The following is a 13,879-nucleotide window of genomic DNA, read 5'->3' on the forward strand; positions in this document are numbered from 1 at the left end:
GTGGAGACGATTAAAAAAAAGATAAGAAAAGAAACCTGATTGTAGCACAGTTGTGCAAATACGCGCACGGAGAGGGGGGCGGGAGGATAGAAGGGCACAGGCAGCAACAGAGAAACAGCAAAGGGACACACAAGACGGTCGTGCTCAGAGTCGCTTCATTTTATGCTTTTTTTGCGTTATGTTTAAGTTAGATGCCGCTTTTTTACTTCGCGGCGGCCACCTTCTGTATTTCGTACGCCGTCGATGACTCGTGGTGAGAATGCTGCCCCCTCCCCTCCCCCTCTTCACGGCAACTTTATGAGTCCCCACCCTCAGGAAAGCAAGGGGCCGGTGGGTGTGAAGCACGCTGCGCGCACGCCACGCGCAATGGAATGCGTCGCCATCGCAGAGATTGAGATGCCGGTGAGAAGAATAGCCACCTTCATCGGCAGAGGCAAATCATCCACGCGACCGCCAGGGCGAGAGCCCTTGTAGCCGCTGTAGTTCGCCGCCAGCGAAAGGATGGCGAAGAGGAGCCCCAAGACATATCCTGCGCAAACTTGCGCTACCGTGTGATGGCCCCATGTTACTCGTAAGCCTGTCGCATACAGGCTGTACACCGCCACCAACACCTGCAGCGGCCACACAAGCGATACCGACAGAGGCAGCAGGGACGGTGTGCGAAGGAGTGTCTGATTCACTCCGCGAACGGTGACGGCACTGTCCGTATACCGCTGCAGGGCATAGGTAGTTGTCAAGAACAGGAACGATAGGCTGGTCGCGTGGTTGCTCGGCATACCTGGGCTCGCTTTCAAAGCCCCGGAGGGCCTGGGCAGCTTTATGGCGCGCTTGAGCCCCTTGCTGATCGCGGCCGCGATGCATGCGCAGCTGGTCAGGTAAGAAACAACAACAGTGCTGGGAAAGTACTGCATCGAGTAGGCATTCACAAGCAGCACCACGCCGACAACACCAAAGTTGCCGTACCTGTCCACATAATAGCTCACGCAGGGGAGCGACATTATTTCGGACGCACTGGAAAACAAAGCGAGGAGGAGGAGGATGGGGTAGATCACAGCTGACCGGAGGAGAGGAAGGCGCTGAGCGCTTGAATGGCGTTTTCTTCCTCTTTGTGGCTTTCTTTTCGTGTTTCCTCTTCAGCACGGCGTGACCCAGAGGAGGGAGGAATGGGAAGGTGGAGGGTGAGAGGGAGGCGCTTTGTGTAGACAACGATGTGTGGGGAACCTTTTATTCTTGGTGTCTTTCTTCAGGAACACTGACACGTGATACGCGTCGCGGTTCACTGCCCGGATCGAATAGGTGTGAGTGTCCCATATATCGGCGTGTGTAGACAAAATAGAGGCACAGAAAAATCGGTGGGATAGGGTGGAAGCAGAGGGGTAACCGAGACAAAATAGCGGCTCTTTCCATCACGCTGTGCCCATTCGATCACGAGCAGATCCGCGAAGATACGCATATAGCTGTCACTGCTCATCTGCCTCCGCGGGTGCGTGTGTGTGTCTTTGTGTGTGTGTGCGTAAATCCTTACCCCCTCTGGACGAGCTGTCCGCCATCGAACCAGGCCATGCCTCGAGCGGGCGCTTCCCCCGCCCCTCCACCTCCTCCATCACACGCGTACATGCAGCGCGAGCTCGGCTAGCCTGCACCCCTCGATCCAAGCGATCCGCGCCCAGAATCCTGCTCGCGGGCGGAGGCAGTGGTATCTCTCTCTTGGAAGTGAAAATGAAAAAGGGGATGCTCGTGCAGTGGCGTAAGTCCGTGACCAAGACCGCGACTCGTGAAGTTGGCTGCGACGCCGTGCACCAAAGAGAGAGTACACTGTCTAAGGGCCACTCAGCTCCACGAAATGCTCTCGTACTCAGTGTCTTACCCTTCAGAGGGTGAAGGGCAGTGCCGCCTGAGTGAAGCTTTTGTCTGCAGAGGATATGAGGAGCGTGGGGTTATCCGCGACGGAGGCGTGGTGCATACCAGGCGGCTCGATGTGCTTCACGCTCAGCGGGTCTATCACAAGAAAGAAGAGGGCTGCGAACAAGCCCCCCCCCGTGACATACGAAATGAAAGCATGGCCGTCATTGTATTTCCCATTCTTGCGGAAAGCACAGGCGTGACTATCGTCTAGGAAGTCCATGGCGTAGCAAGTGCGGCCTACGGCAACGTTTGACCTGTATCAGTCCCGTCATCTACAGGGTCAAGCGCACGAGCGCGATCCCATAAGCGTGGCTCTTGTCGTGGTACCTGGATGACTCCGGAATTCCGTGTCGAGGAGGGGGAAGGAGTGCTGTTCAAGGGCCTCAACAGTTGAGCGGTGAGGGCAGAGGCCAGGCGACTGAGGCCGGTACCTCTCCTCCACATGATCGCGCAGACGTCGCGAGATGGCTTGCTCAGGTATCTTAAGCCGCCTGCCGCTCAGTGTCCCAGGGGCAGCAGGACGCAGAGCCACTACCAGCATTGTACGACCGCAGGAGGAGCATAGCAAGCCTCTCTTCCCATACAGCAGGGGCCGCCGCCCGTGACGACGCTCTCAGCTGCAGACGCTCAGAAGCGCCTTCTTGTCTCTTGCAGCAGTAGGACGCTGATGCTCTCACCATGAAGTTTCTCTACGCCTGATACGCAGCAGAGGTGGGAAGAGTAGCAGGCAAACAAAGGAGCGTGCAGGCGGCAGGGAAGATGGTGAGCATACCACAGAGACAGGGGGGAGAGAGGTTGGACCAGTGGCTGGACTCGCCAGGGGTGGAAGAAGGGGAGGGCTTCGCCGGCCATCCTCGCCTTGTAGGCCGCTACCACCGCTAATAGCATTGCCCAACCCTCCTCACCGTCTGCGGCGCGAAAAAAAAAAGAGCCGAGGAAGCGCGCACAAGCGTCGGCGTTGATGTGCTGCAATGACTCCCCTTCAGTGTGCCCACACCCACAGGAACAACCAAAGGGCAGAGGAGAGCCTCGCAGAAGGGCAAGGCGGAAGGGAAGGGAGAGAGGGACGTTGACTGTGCGCGTGCACATTAATGGGCCTCTTTTTCTTGTTTTCGGTCCGTGGAGTGGGGAAGGGGGAGGGAAGGGGAGGGGCCTTAGGAGACACACACACACACAAAGGAGGAAGGGAGAGCCCGAGGGACAGGGATACAGGCAGCGTCACCCTGCGTCGCGCAAGAATGGCAACGACACCGGCGCGGCCTTTGCCGATGGGCATCCTGTCACTGCCTCCGTTGCTCGCCTGCTTTGACGTGCGCAGGAGACAGCCCACGGAGGAAAAGAAAAAAGCTGGAGAGAGAAAGGAATGCGGGAGGGTGTCGGTGAAGGCAGTCGGCGTACGCTCACTTACACATGCAGAAAGCTTTTTAAAAAAAGGAAAAAAAGGAGCTGCTAAACAGCTTCCGCGGCACACGTTCGCGTGTGCGTGGCGAACGTGCAGTACACAACACGAGCCCTCAATGCCCTTACTCTAAGTCTCCGTTAACGATCCTCTGTCGCGGATGACAGCATCACCCCGCCGCGCCCTAGAAGCGGAAGCGGTAGCGAATAATGGGCACATCAACGTCCTCTTCGTCGCCAATCATTCCCGTGACGATGAGGTCAACATAGTCGATACCGTCCCCGATTGTTTCGCCCTTCTCCTGCGCAACTTCGGAGACACGCTTCTCCTTGTCCTTTGCCTTCCCGCCAAACTCTGTGTAGATCATCTTTCCACTCTTGAGCGCGATCATGAACACCTCGAGCTCGTAGCGGTCGAACAGCAGCTGCACCAGCTCCCTGACAAGTATGTCACGACCCTCCGAGACGTCGAGGCGGTCCCAGATACCCCATCGCAGCTTCCTGCCGCTCGGCAGCGCATATGAACGACTCTGCGCGACAATGGGGTCTGAAAAGGCAATGAATGGAAGAGCGATATTCACGAAGGCGCATCTGAAGAGCGTTGCGAGCTTCTCCGGCTCTTCGTCCTCCTCGAGGTAGAACTTGCTGCGGCTGCCGTCCCTTCCGTCAGCTGCACATGCACGCGCGTGGTGGTACTGTATGAGCAAGTACTTCAGCATCTCAAAGCCCACGAGCCCCGTGACGAGAGATGTCGTTGTCACCATGGCGGGGATGATGTTCCCTGCGATGCGCTTTGTCTGATTGAAGTCGGCCACGGGGATGTTGTACGCCCGCGCACGCAAGTTGGAGCAGTATGTGATAAACTGCACGTGGTGGTTTGTGATGTCATCCTTGTCGAACTCCTCGGCCCTCATACGCCGAGCGCCGAAGTGGGCAGCCGGGGGCAACTGCTCCACTGTCAGCCCACACGACGACGACGTCTTTTGCGACGTCTGAGAATCAGACGTCGCGAAGACAGCGTGGCGCGGCACAAAGTCGGGCACCGTCACGGCCGCCGCCTGCCGTGCCGTTTCCTCCATGGAAAGTGAAAAGCGCGGCAGCTGATATACTGCCGCAAAGAGGAAGGCGCTGTGGTAGATAAATTGCGCGTCCTGCTCCGAGTGGGCATCGAATTCCTGCGGCGTCGGCGGCTTCTTTGCTCCGCTCCAGAACAGCTGCCCGTCCTCGTTGCGCTTGTCAAGCGGGATGTTGTGCAGGAGCTGGCGGAAGCCATCGTTGAAGTGCTCCTGGTAGAGAAGGCGCGCAAGTCGCACGCAGTCCTGCTCAGTCTTTGGCCACCGGCCCAGCGCGTCGTTCACGTTCTGCACAATCGTATCAGCCGCAGCCGGGTCACCGCGCAGATTGTTCGTGAAGGCGATCGGGTCGTCCAGGTACTGGTTCACGTCCGCTGGCACGCTGACGAAGAGCAAGTGAAACAGGTCTCGGGCCCACTGAATCGTGTGCTCGATCGCGTTTGGAAAGTTCTTGAGCGTGCACAGCGGGATGCCCTTCTCTGGAGGGTCGTAGCTGCTGTTGTAGCTCTCCGTCACAAACGGGATGACGGGCTGCATGTTGCATTTCGTGCCAAGCGTGCCGCTCTCCAGCAGCGGCTTCTGATAAAACAGGCAGCGGCTGTCCACGTACTTGCGACTCGTGACGTTGTCCAGCGCATTAAGGATGACCGTCTGTTGTGCCCAAAAGTCCTCGTTGAAGACTGCCTCGGTCTCTGGCGACATCTTCGCCTCGTACGGCGTTATCTTCACCTCGGAGTTGATGTGGCCAGCCGCCTCCGCCGCCACGACGGATTTTGGCCGACCGATATGGTGATTGCGGAAGAGAAACTGCCGAGACAGATTGCTCATCTCAATCGCGTCCATGTCCGTGATGGTCACCTCGCCCAGTCCCATCAGTGCGACGTTCTTGATGAGCTCGCAGCCAAGGGCGCCAGCTCCGACGATGAACGCCTTCTGCTGCCGCAAGTACTGCTGAAAAGCGTGGCCGAGCACCGCCTCTTGGCCAGCGTACCGCGACGGCGCCGGCGGCGCATCAGGAAACACCGCCGCTGAGGAGGACAGCATCGACGCAGAGACGGTCTTTCCTCCGTACTGCCACGCCTGCAGCACCTCACGAGCGTCGTAGTACATCCATTGATGCACTGGCGTGAACTTCCCACTGCACACCTTCAGCACCTCCTGCGCTGCCATGCCGCCGATGAAGCACGCCATCGGGTTGAGGTCACCAGCAAAGGCAGGGAGCAGCGTGCGCATGAGGGGCGCCTCTGCGTCTGCGTTGATAGTCTGCGCCGCCTTCACGACAGCTTCTACTTCAGCTGGTGACCTCGGCGCGTGGCCGTGGCGAGCGACGGCCGTGAACATGGCGTGCAGCGTAGTGGCTGCCCCGCTCTTCTCTTCTTTGTCGAAGATCACGAGACACTCGGGGTTGTGGAGACTCTCAGCCAGCGTTCTGTAGTGCTCCTTGCGCTTCTTCTTGGTGGTGTGCAGGTAGGCGGTTGTCCCGACGTCGATAGAAGCGTCACCGCTGACAAGGTCAGCAATGCCTTTCAGGCGCACCATGTGCGGCGAGATGACCTCCGCCACCTCAAATAACTTCCACGCTGACGGCGTTGCCGGCTCCGTCGTGTTCGCCTGCGGTAGCGCAGGGAGACCTGTGAGGTACACCCTACTACCCACCTCGCACTCGTGATTCTTTTCTTCGTGCAATGTGACAAGGCCATCCGACGACAACGCCGTCACCACGCACGTGACGGTGTCCTCTCCATCTGTGTCCACAATGTCCAGCGATTCGCCGCCGTCCACAAAGATACAGCCGCACAAGCCGCGGCTCTCGCAGCTGATAAACTTCACGTTGTTTTGCCGCGCTACATCGTTCGCTGCCGCTAGGGTAGACGTGTAGGCGTTTGTATAGATTACTACATGCACTGCGGGGATGTGCGAGAGCGGATCGCCGCTGACAGAGGAGACCTCGACGAAGCGGTTCAGCTCCTTGGCAGCCTGTGCCACAGCGGCGCCGCGCGACTTCCCCACATCATCCGGTCGCAAAAAGAAGTTTGTGCCGAGATCCTCGATGGCAACCACAACGTCGTCTAGCACCTTGACGCTCTTCACGCCCGTGAGGACAACGTTTTTGATGATCTCCGCGCCGAGGCCAGCGGCACCGACCACAAGCACATGCGTCAAGCCATACTTCGCCTGCGTCTCCGACCCCACCACGTATTCTTGGCGGTTGTACAGCTGCCGCTTTTGCTCGTCTTCGGACAGCATAGCGACTTCTGCGTGGCCCACGTGCCTGAGTGTGGACGCGCGATCGTGCGTCAGCGCCAGTAGCCCAGAGGCAGAGAAAAGTGCTCGTGCCCAATGCCACGTAGGCTCGCTAAGGACGTGGGAGAGAGGAGGCCGGGTGGGCGGGTGGGTAAGAGAGCGGGCGCGAGAGGAAGCGTTCGAGCGAGGTACTTATAGGGCACCAACAACATCCACAACACGGCGAGCCAACAGACACAATGGGAAATAAAAAGAGCAATACACACCCGAGAGAAGGACGGGAAGATCAATACAAAATAAATTCGCAGCAAATAGGGAGACTGAGGAGTGATACCAACGCGATGCACGCACACGCGCACACACACAAGCACACGCGAGGAGGAAGAACAAAAAAAAACAGAGATGCCGTGAGGGGTGGATGGGAAGCAGAGAGAGAGAGTCGTGGGGAGGGGGAAAAAGAAGCCAGATAAAGGCTACTGCGTACATGGGACGAAGTGAAGGTGGCGCTCATGGCGCTTCTCTCTGCCACCGAGCCCCCCCCACCCCACGCCCCTGCCCCTCATGTCCGTGTCGTTTCCAGTGTGTTCTTGCGCCGGTACGGTGCCGTGGAGCGCGCACTTTGGAAGGAGGCGAGCCAGCATGTGAAAAAAAAGGAAGCAGCGTAACCGCTACGGCAGGGGCATCGCCATCACAGGTGGCAGGACACGAGGGAGAGGAGCGCGCGTTTTCGCTGTCATTGACGCACCTTCTTTTTTCCTCTCTTCTCCGAGGCGCGAACGCTTGCGCTTCGTCAGATGACACGCCCGCACGCTAGCAATCCGAATCGTGCGCCCCACTGCTGAAGTACGCTGAGGTTGCTCTTTGTTGGCTTTTTCTGACGGTTTCATGAGCACGTTCCTCTCTGCCATGCGGCACGTTAACAGCGCACCCCGAAGCCCGTCGAAGACACAAGCGCGTGGTGCAAAGCAGCCAGGCAAACACATGCTACAGCGACTCACCGCTTCAATGACGTGGGCGCAGCCTCGGCCTTATACTCTACCGACCCACCGACGCTTCGCAGGTCACCCCCTACAGCTGCACCTCCCCATCCTGTTGGGCGCCAGCTGGCGCATCCCTCTTTGGATGTCCTGGGCTCCCCTTCACCAATGGGCACAGTGAGGGGAGGGCGACACGCGCTTGGCTCACGCCAAGGCTTCCCCAAGCATATGGGTACCAGAGCCCCACCCACTGCCATTCGACTGTCCGACGAAAGGGCGCGTAGAAAAGGACTGCTGGAATCGCCATCTATACATCGCCGAGACCTCCTCATGCTGTAGGAGCTTGATGCGGCCGCCACAAAGCCAAAGTGCTCCGCATCACTCCAGGGCGCGCGCTGATGATGCTGGTAGACGAAAGCGAGAGGCGAAAAGAAGTCTTCGAAGAGGAGAGAAGGGCTCACGAAGAGGAATCGCTGAAGAGATGAAGGAGGACGACCGAGAATAGACGTTGAGGGTGGGTTTGCGCTGCGCTTCTCTACAGCAACCCCCCCACCCCTCCCCTTCACTCCCACAGCTCGCTCTAAATGCACGTGCGCTGCGTCGTACACAACTTCGCTACACCGCTGCCGGCACAGCGACTCTTCATCGCCAGTTCCCTTAAGTTCAGCTCAGCGCAAGAGCAGTCATGTATGCTTGCCAACATGTGAATCAGCCAAAGAAGGGGGTTGCGCCTCAGGAGTCGGTGCGCCTTCTGATCTTCCTCCTCTTCTCTCCCCCTCCTCTTTCCTTCAGGGGGAAGGAGGGGGGTTGTGCTGGTCTGCTGTGAGCAGCGCACGCCTTGAAACAGCTCCTAGACGCATGCAGCTCGCACCTCCGTAGAAGGCCATGCGGGGGGGGCGCGACCGTATGATCTGTGCACCCACAAAGCGGAAGCTTGTCTGTTTATAGCTTTTGAAGAGCACCTCCATGCGAGTGTGGCTGGCTGAGACTCCTGCCTGCGCCAACCTATTCAACGCCTGCGTGTGGCCTCGGTGCTCATGCACTTTATCGTCCTGCGTCCATATGAAGCTGGCAGCTTCACCAAATACGCACTCGACGCGCTGAAGCGCGAGCGTACCACGACCGAGAACGAGGAGAAAAAGAGAGAAAAAGGGAGCGATCCGAAGAGAAGAGGGGTACCCGATGAGTGAGTCAAGACGAAAGAAACAAAAGATAGAGAGAGGGGAGAGGGGGGGCAGCCCCTCTATTCCCCCTCTCCCCTCTCTCCCGTAAGCGAACAAAGAGAAGCGAAGAGTGTGTGAGGGAGTGAAGACGCAACGCCCGCAACAGGAAAGACCGACAGAGGCCTCTTTGCCAGCATCAAGAAGAGGAAGTGGGATAAACATAGAGACAAAGAAACGTTACTGGGAACTAAAACTCAGGCCGCGACGTCTTGTGAAAGCTGATGATGCCGCCCCCCTTGGCCCCAGCACAGGAGAGACTGGCGTGTCGCCACCATTGCACAAGCGGAGGAAGGTGGGAATGCGTGGTACGCGACCTAAAGGTCGGGGGGGAAGAGAGGTGAGCGTAACGGGAGGAAGAAAGAGGGGGGACGAAGAGAGAGAGGGAGGAGAAGTGTGTGTGTAGGGGGGGCCAAGCTTCATGGAGACAGCGACCTCTCTGCAAAGCGTCCGCCCCTTTTCCTTTATCCACATAGGTCTCTTCGGCGCTTCCCTCCCCCACTCGCACCTTTTTCCCTAAAGCCTATAAGCATATAGAGGGCCAAACGATGAGCAAGAGGAAAGCGTATGTGCTTGCATACGCGCGCTTTCGCCACACTGCCAAAACTGAAGAAGACATAAAGTTGCCGTAGTCGCTGTGCATGTGGGAGAGGGTGGAGGTGGGTGGGGCATACCAAAACGCGCAAGGAGGGGAAGATGGTGAGTGAGATGGAGAAGTGGATGGGAAAGGAAGAGGTAATAACGGTGACATGTTGCTCTAAATGCCTTCACTGACGCGCAAGGGCATGAACGAGGCACGGAGAAGCTGCACAGATACAAGCACGCCCGGAGACGGGCGAGGGCAGAAGCGATATATCTGCCGCATGCAATACACACACACACACATATATATAAGGGAAAATCAAGCATGCGCAAGGTGAAAGTGAACGGCGAGCAACAAGAGCGGCACCAATATAAACTTCCGCCTCTTCAGGGTAAAGCGCAGACAGAAGACACACACACACACCATACACCCAAAGGAGGGAGAGAGAAACGATCAGACGCATCAGGAAGCGAAAAGGCGAGAGCATTTCGTGAAAAAAGGGGGGCGTTTGTGTTGAGGGAGGGAGGGGGGTGGAGAGAGGAAAGAAGGGGGAGAGGGGGACTGGCCGGCAGAAAGCGAAAAAGAGCAGCGGCTTCTCAGATGGAGTCAACCGTCAACGTTCCATCGCACTCTCGTCTCCCTCCTCCCTCCCTTGGTGTTTCTCACCCATGGCACACTACACGATTTACCGTTCTGTGCTCGCGTGCCAAAGCGCGGCTGTGCCGTCTTCATTGAAGTCGAGAGAGTGGGGCACAGCGAGCCGGAAAAAAAGGGGAGCAAAGCGAGAGACAACACATACACAGCAAGTACTTTCCGTCTCCGCCTCACTCTTCCCTACCCATCATCTGCCTACGAAAGCCCTTAGCGTGCAGTGAAGGTAACGAGAGGCGTCTGTGTCAGAGAGGGGGGAGGGAGGGGGCGGAGTGGAGCACTCGCCTGCAAGACAAATATAAGCGACAGCATACTAATAGGCGTGGGAGCGCTGTTGAGCTAAACCAAAAAAAGGGAGAGCAAAGAAAGAAAAGGGGAAAATTCAGAAGCGCACGCGTTCATCAGGAGAAGAGGAGGTGGAGTTGCAAGCAAGGAAGCATGCGAAAGAGAGAGGAAGACGAGTGAGGAGGAGTGGGGGGCGTTCCACGGCGACCTGAAAGGACGGTTCTCATTGTGTTAAGAGGACGGCGGCCACGAGAAGCGTCGTGAGGCGCAATACCGCAGAAGTGGAAAGTGGAGTGGGGAGGGGGTGAGTAAGCAGGTGGGCTGAATGACAGAGAGTGACGCAGCAAACAAGAGGAAGAGAGTGTCACAGCGCCAGAGGTGCGAAGCGAGACGTGATGTTGGGCACGTGCCCGCACAGGGTAAGTGAAACGACTCGCTAAAAGGTGGAGGGAGAGAGAGACCCCCCTTCCACACACACACACACCTGCCGCCCCTCCCCTCCCTCCCTCTTCTTCCCCCCTTGTTTTCTGGTGCTCTCTCAATTCAACCTATGTACCCCTTGGTGCCGCCACGATGGCACCCGCAGTGTGGCTGCCTCGCGCTAGTCCAGCAGAGCCGCGCTCGACCTCACCTCTTCATCACCTTCTTGTGGCGCTCTCGAACGCTCTGGAGCTCTCGGAGTACCTCGTACCTCCGCGAGCGCCTCTCGTCGCGCTTACTGCGCAGCATTTCAAGCTCCCCCTCATCCTTTTCCAAGCCCTGCCGGTATTCCTTTGTCTTGCTGGCAGCTATGGTCTTCTCCATCTCTAAAAGCTTCCGTGCCGCGGCCTCGCGCTCCTTCTTTTCTTCATCGGCCACGCGGCGAAGTTCGTCCACCTCTTGCTGGCGTCGCTCCCGATACTGCCGAAGCACCTCGCTGGCGTTCATCACCTCATAGATCCTCGCCCGACGATCTTCGGCCTCGTGAAGGCGCGCCGCCCGAGACTCATAGCTCAACTCATACTTCGCTACGGCAGCGGCCTTTTCGTCCGTCAGCACCTCAACAGCCTTCAACTCCTCCTTTGCCGCTTGCTCTCGCGCCTTCGACTGTTCGAGAATCCTCTGGAACTCTGCGGCGTCGGCGGCGTCGCTCTTCTTTGCGCTTCGCAGCTTCGCGTAGTGCAGCTCGTAGGCCTCATATTTTTTGTAGAACATGAAGCGACGGAAGGTGCGCTGAATGATGATCGCGGCACGGTCCTTAAAGATCTCCTGCATGCGTAGACGCGTCTTTTCGAGAGACTTCCTCAGCGCCTTTGTCTGCCGCTCCAGCTGCTGCGCTGCCTCCTGCTTGGACCGCAGCGTTTGACGGAGGCAATCCAGATTCTGCCGCTGAATGCGCACGGCGTTGTCAAGGGCGCCAGCTTGAGACGCCATGCCGTTGTGCACCATCGCTTGGTCGTTCATCTTCACTAGCGTGACCAAGTTGCGGGCCCTGCTGCTCCACTGCAGCGTCGCCAAGGTGTCAGCGTAGTTCTTCACGAGCGGGCTGAGTGTGGCCACCATGGTCGTACGAGCGTTGCCGCCAATGCTGTCGCTCAGAAGCCACGTCAGAACGCTGTCGCGAAACGGCACCTGCGGAAGGGGCCGCTCCTGGTAGTACTTCCCCGTGATCTCGGCCTCCGCCATTTCCACCAGCATGTTCTGCCGCTCTGTGAGGTTGTCGATGACACGACGGAGTGCCAGTAGCGAGGTGTTGATGGCCGCCGACTCCTTCACATAGTCCTGAAAGCCGCCGCGCTCGGAGCCGGCGAGATCGACCAGGTTGATGCGACCCGCCTGCGTCTTGAAGGAGGGGAGGGCGTATTTGTTGCTGCCAGGAACCACCTTCTCCTGCAGCACCGTCAGCTGGAAGATTGCGTGGCTGCGACTCGACTGGTTGTGCACTGCTGTCGCGCACGTCGTGCGGTGCTGTGAGCCGCGCTCAAGCAACGTGCAGCACTGTGCCCAGTTCTCTACCTCGTACTTGGTGACGCCCTCCACGAAGGGGCCGCTGTACGGATCCTGCCGGATGCGCGCATCCTGTAGACGCTCGTTGCCGCGGGTGTGGCGCAGCGCGGGGTCGAGCAAGTCGCGCACGCGTTCCATGTAGATCTCGACAAAGCTTACCTCGACGCGAAATTTTGTGCAATCGCGCGGCTGCTTTGTCTTTGCTTCCTCCTCCATGCGCTCCTTCAGAATAGCAAAGATGTCGTTGGACACACGCGGAATGATGCCCTCCTCCCCGTCACCACCACATGAAGCGTTCGGGTCGTACAAGCCCATCATCGTGTAGGTCTTACCGCTGCCGGTGTGACCGTACGTGAGGATGCAGCTGTTGAAGCCGTTGAAGACGTGTGGAACAAGGTCCTTGGCAATGAGATTGTACACATCTCGCTGAGTAGCGTATGTCTTATGCTTTGTATCCTGGAACGTGTGCACAATGTGGTGCGTCGGCGGGATCGACCAGAGCGACGCGTCGAACTCGAACTGTGCCTTTGGACTCCAGCCGTCCTTCGGATCCAGCAAGATGGTCTTGGTGTTCGTCATCTCCACGACGGAGCGACGCTCCTGGCCCTCCATCTCGGCCAGCTCCTCTCTGATAAAGGGCCGTACACGCGCCACCACGCGGAAAGACGTGATCTCAGAGACGCGATTCTTGAAAGCCTCGGTGCCCTCCGAGGCATCCGCGGAGGTGAGATTGCGGTCCGGGTCCTGATATCGAGGCTTCGAAAGCGAGCGCTGAGCCCTTGGCGCACTCTGCGTCGGCGTCCTGGCACGAGCGGGCGGTGTCGCGCGATTCGGCGTGCCACCTCGGGTGCGCATTGTCCTAGCTTGGCTCGAGCTGCGCGAGTTGCGCGATTTGCGCGGCTTTGGTGCCTGAATTAGCTTCGGCTCGCCGTTGAGCACCATTGTCGTTGCAGCGTCCGTGTACGCCCACGTATTCTGCTTTCACGACACCTCACCCTTTCTTCTTGGGGCTGCTCCGTGGAAGAGGGAGTGGGGGAGAGATGCCCCCGACGAGAAAAGAACGCCAGACAGTGAAAGGGGGTGACGAGGTGAGGCACACGTATGCGGTGCGTGTCTTTAAGATGGATAACGGAACGCAATGGGCTCTAGCAACGACACACGCACGTATGCATATATATATATATATATAATATAATAATCTGCGGCAGGGGACGCGAAAATTGACCCCAAGGCCTTGAGAGACCGCTACGACCTAATCGAGGGAGTGGGGTGGGAGGGAAGGACCGGCGGGCACAGCGATGAGCGGCAAACCAACGCTGAAAGCAGAGGGGGGATGCCGGCGAAACAGTGATAAGCGGCGGGAGGGGGTGTCAACTGCGGGTACGAGAGAGAACGCCGAGACCCAAAGACACACTGAAAGAGACCGCCACAGCGCCCGATGTGGCAGAGCACGCAACGAACCAAAGCTTCAATGCGCCACCACACCTCCGCAATCCTCAAGAGACGAGCGCGCAGGGGAAAAAAAGGTACGGGAGAATGGGGAAGAGAGAGAGGGAG

At 58.2% G+C, this 13,879-nt stretch overlaps 3 protein-coding genes across 3 annotated transcripts; all 3 read right to left on the bottom strand.

Moving 5' to 3' along the window:
• Positions 1-311: 311 nt before the first annotated feature.
• LSCM1_06065 (uncharacterized protein) lies at positions 312-998 on the bottom strand (the record flags this gene model as incomplete). The annotated part of the gene is made up of 1 exon (XM_067323497.1): positions 312-998. One exon carries the CDS (start codon positions 996-998, stop codon positions 312-314), a length of 687 nt encoding a protein of 228 aa, XP_067178602.1.
• A 2,490-nt stretch (positions 999-3,488) lies between these two features.
• On the bottom strand, positions 3,489-6,623 carry LSCM1_06066 (uncharacterized protein; the record flags this gene model as incomplete). Its single annotated transcript, XM_067323498.1, has 1 exon — positions 3,489-6,623. The coding sequence occupies one exon, from the start codon at positions 6,621-6,623 to the stop codon at positions 3,489-3,491; it is 3,135 nt and encodes a 1,044-aa protein (XP_067178603.1).
• A 4,340-nt stretch (positions 6,624-10,963) lies between these two features.
• LSCM1_06067 (uncharacterized protein) lies at positions 10,964-13,264 on the bottom strand (the record flags this gene model as incomplete). Its single annotated transcript, XM_067323499.1, has 1 exon — positions 10,964-13,264. One exon carries the CDS (start codon positions 13,262-13,264, stop codon positions 10,964-10,966), a length of 2,301 nt encoding a protein of 766 aa, XP_067178604.1.
• Positions 13,265-13,879: the final 615 nt, after the last annotated feature.

Source organism: Leishmania martiniquensis, chromosome 23 (genome assembly GCF_017916325.1).
Source record: "Leishmania martiniquensis isolate LSCM1 chromosome 23, whole genome shotgun sequence".
Lineage (NCBI taxonomy): Eukaryota > Euglenozoa > Kinetoplastea > Trypanosomatida > Trypanosomatidae > Leishmania > Leishmania martiniquensis.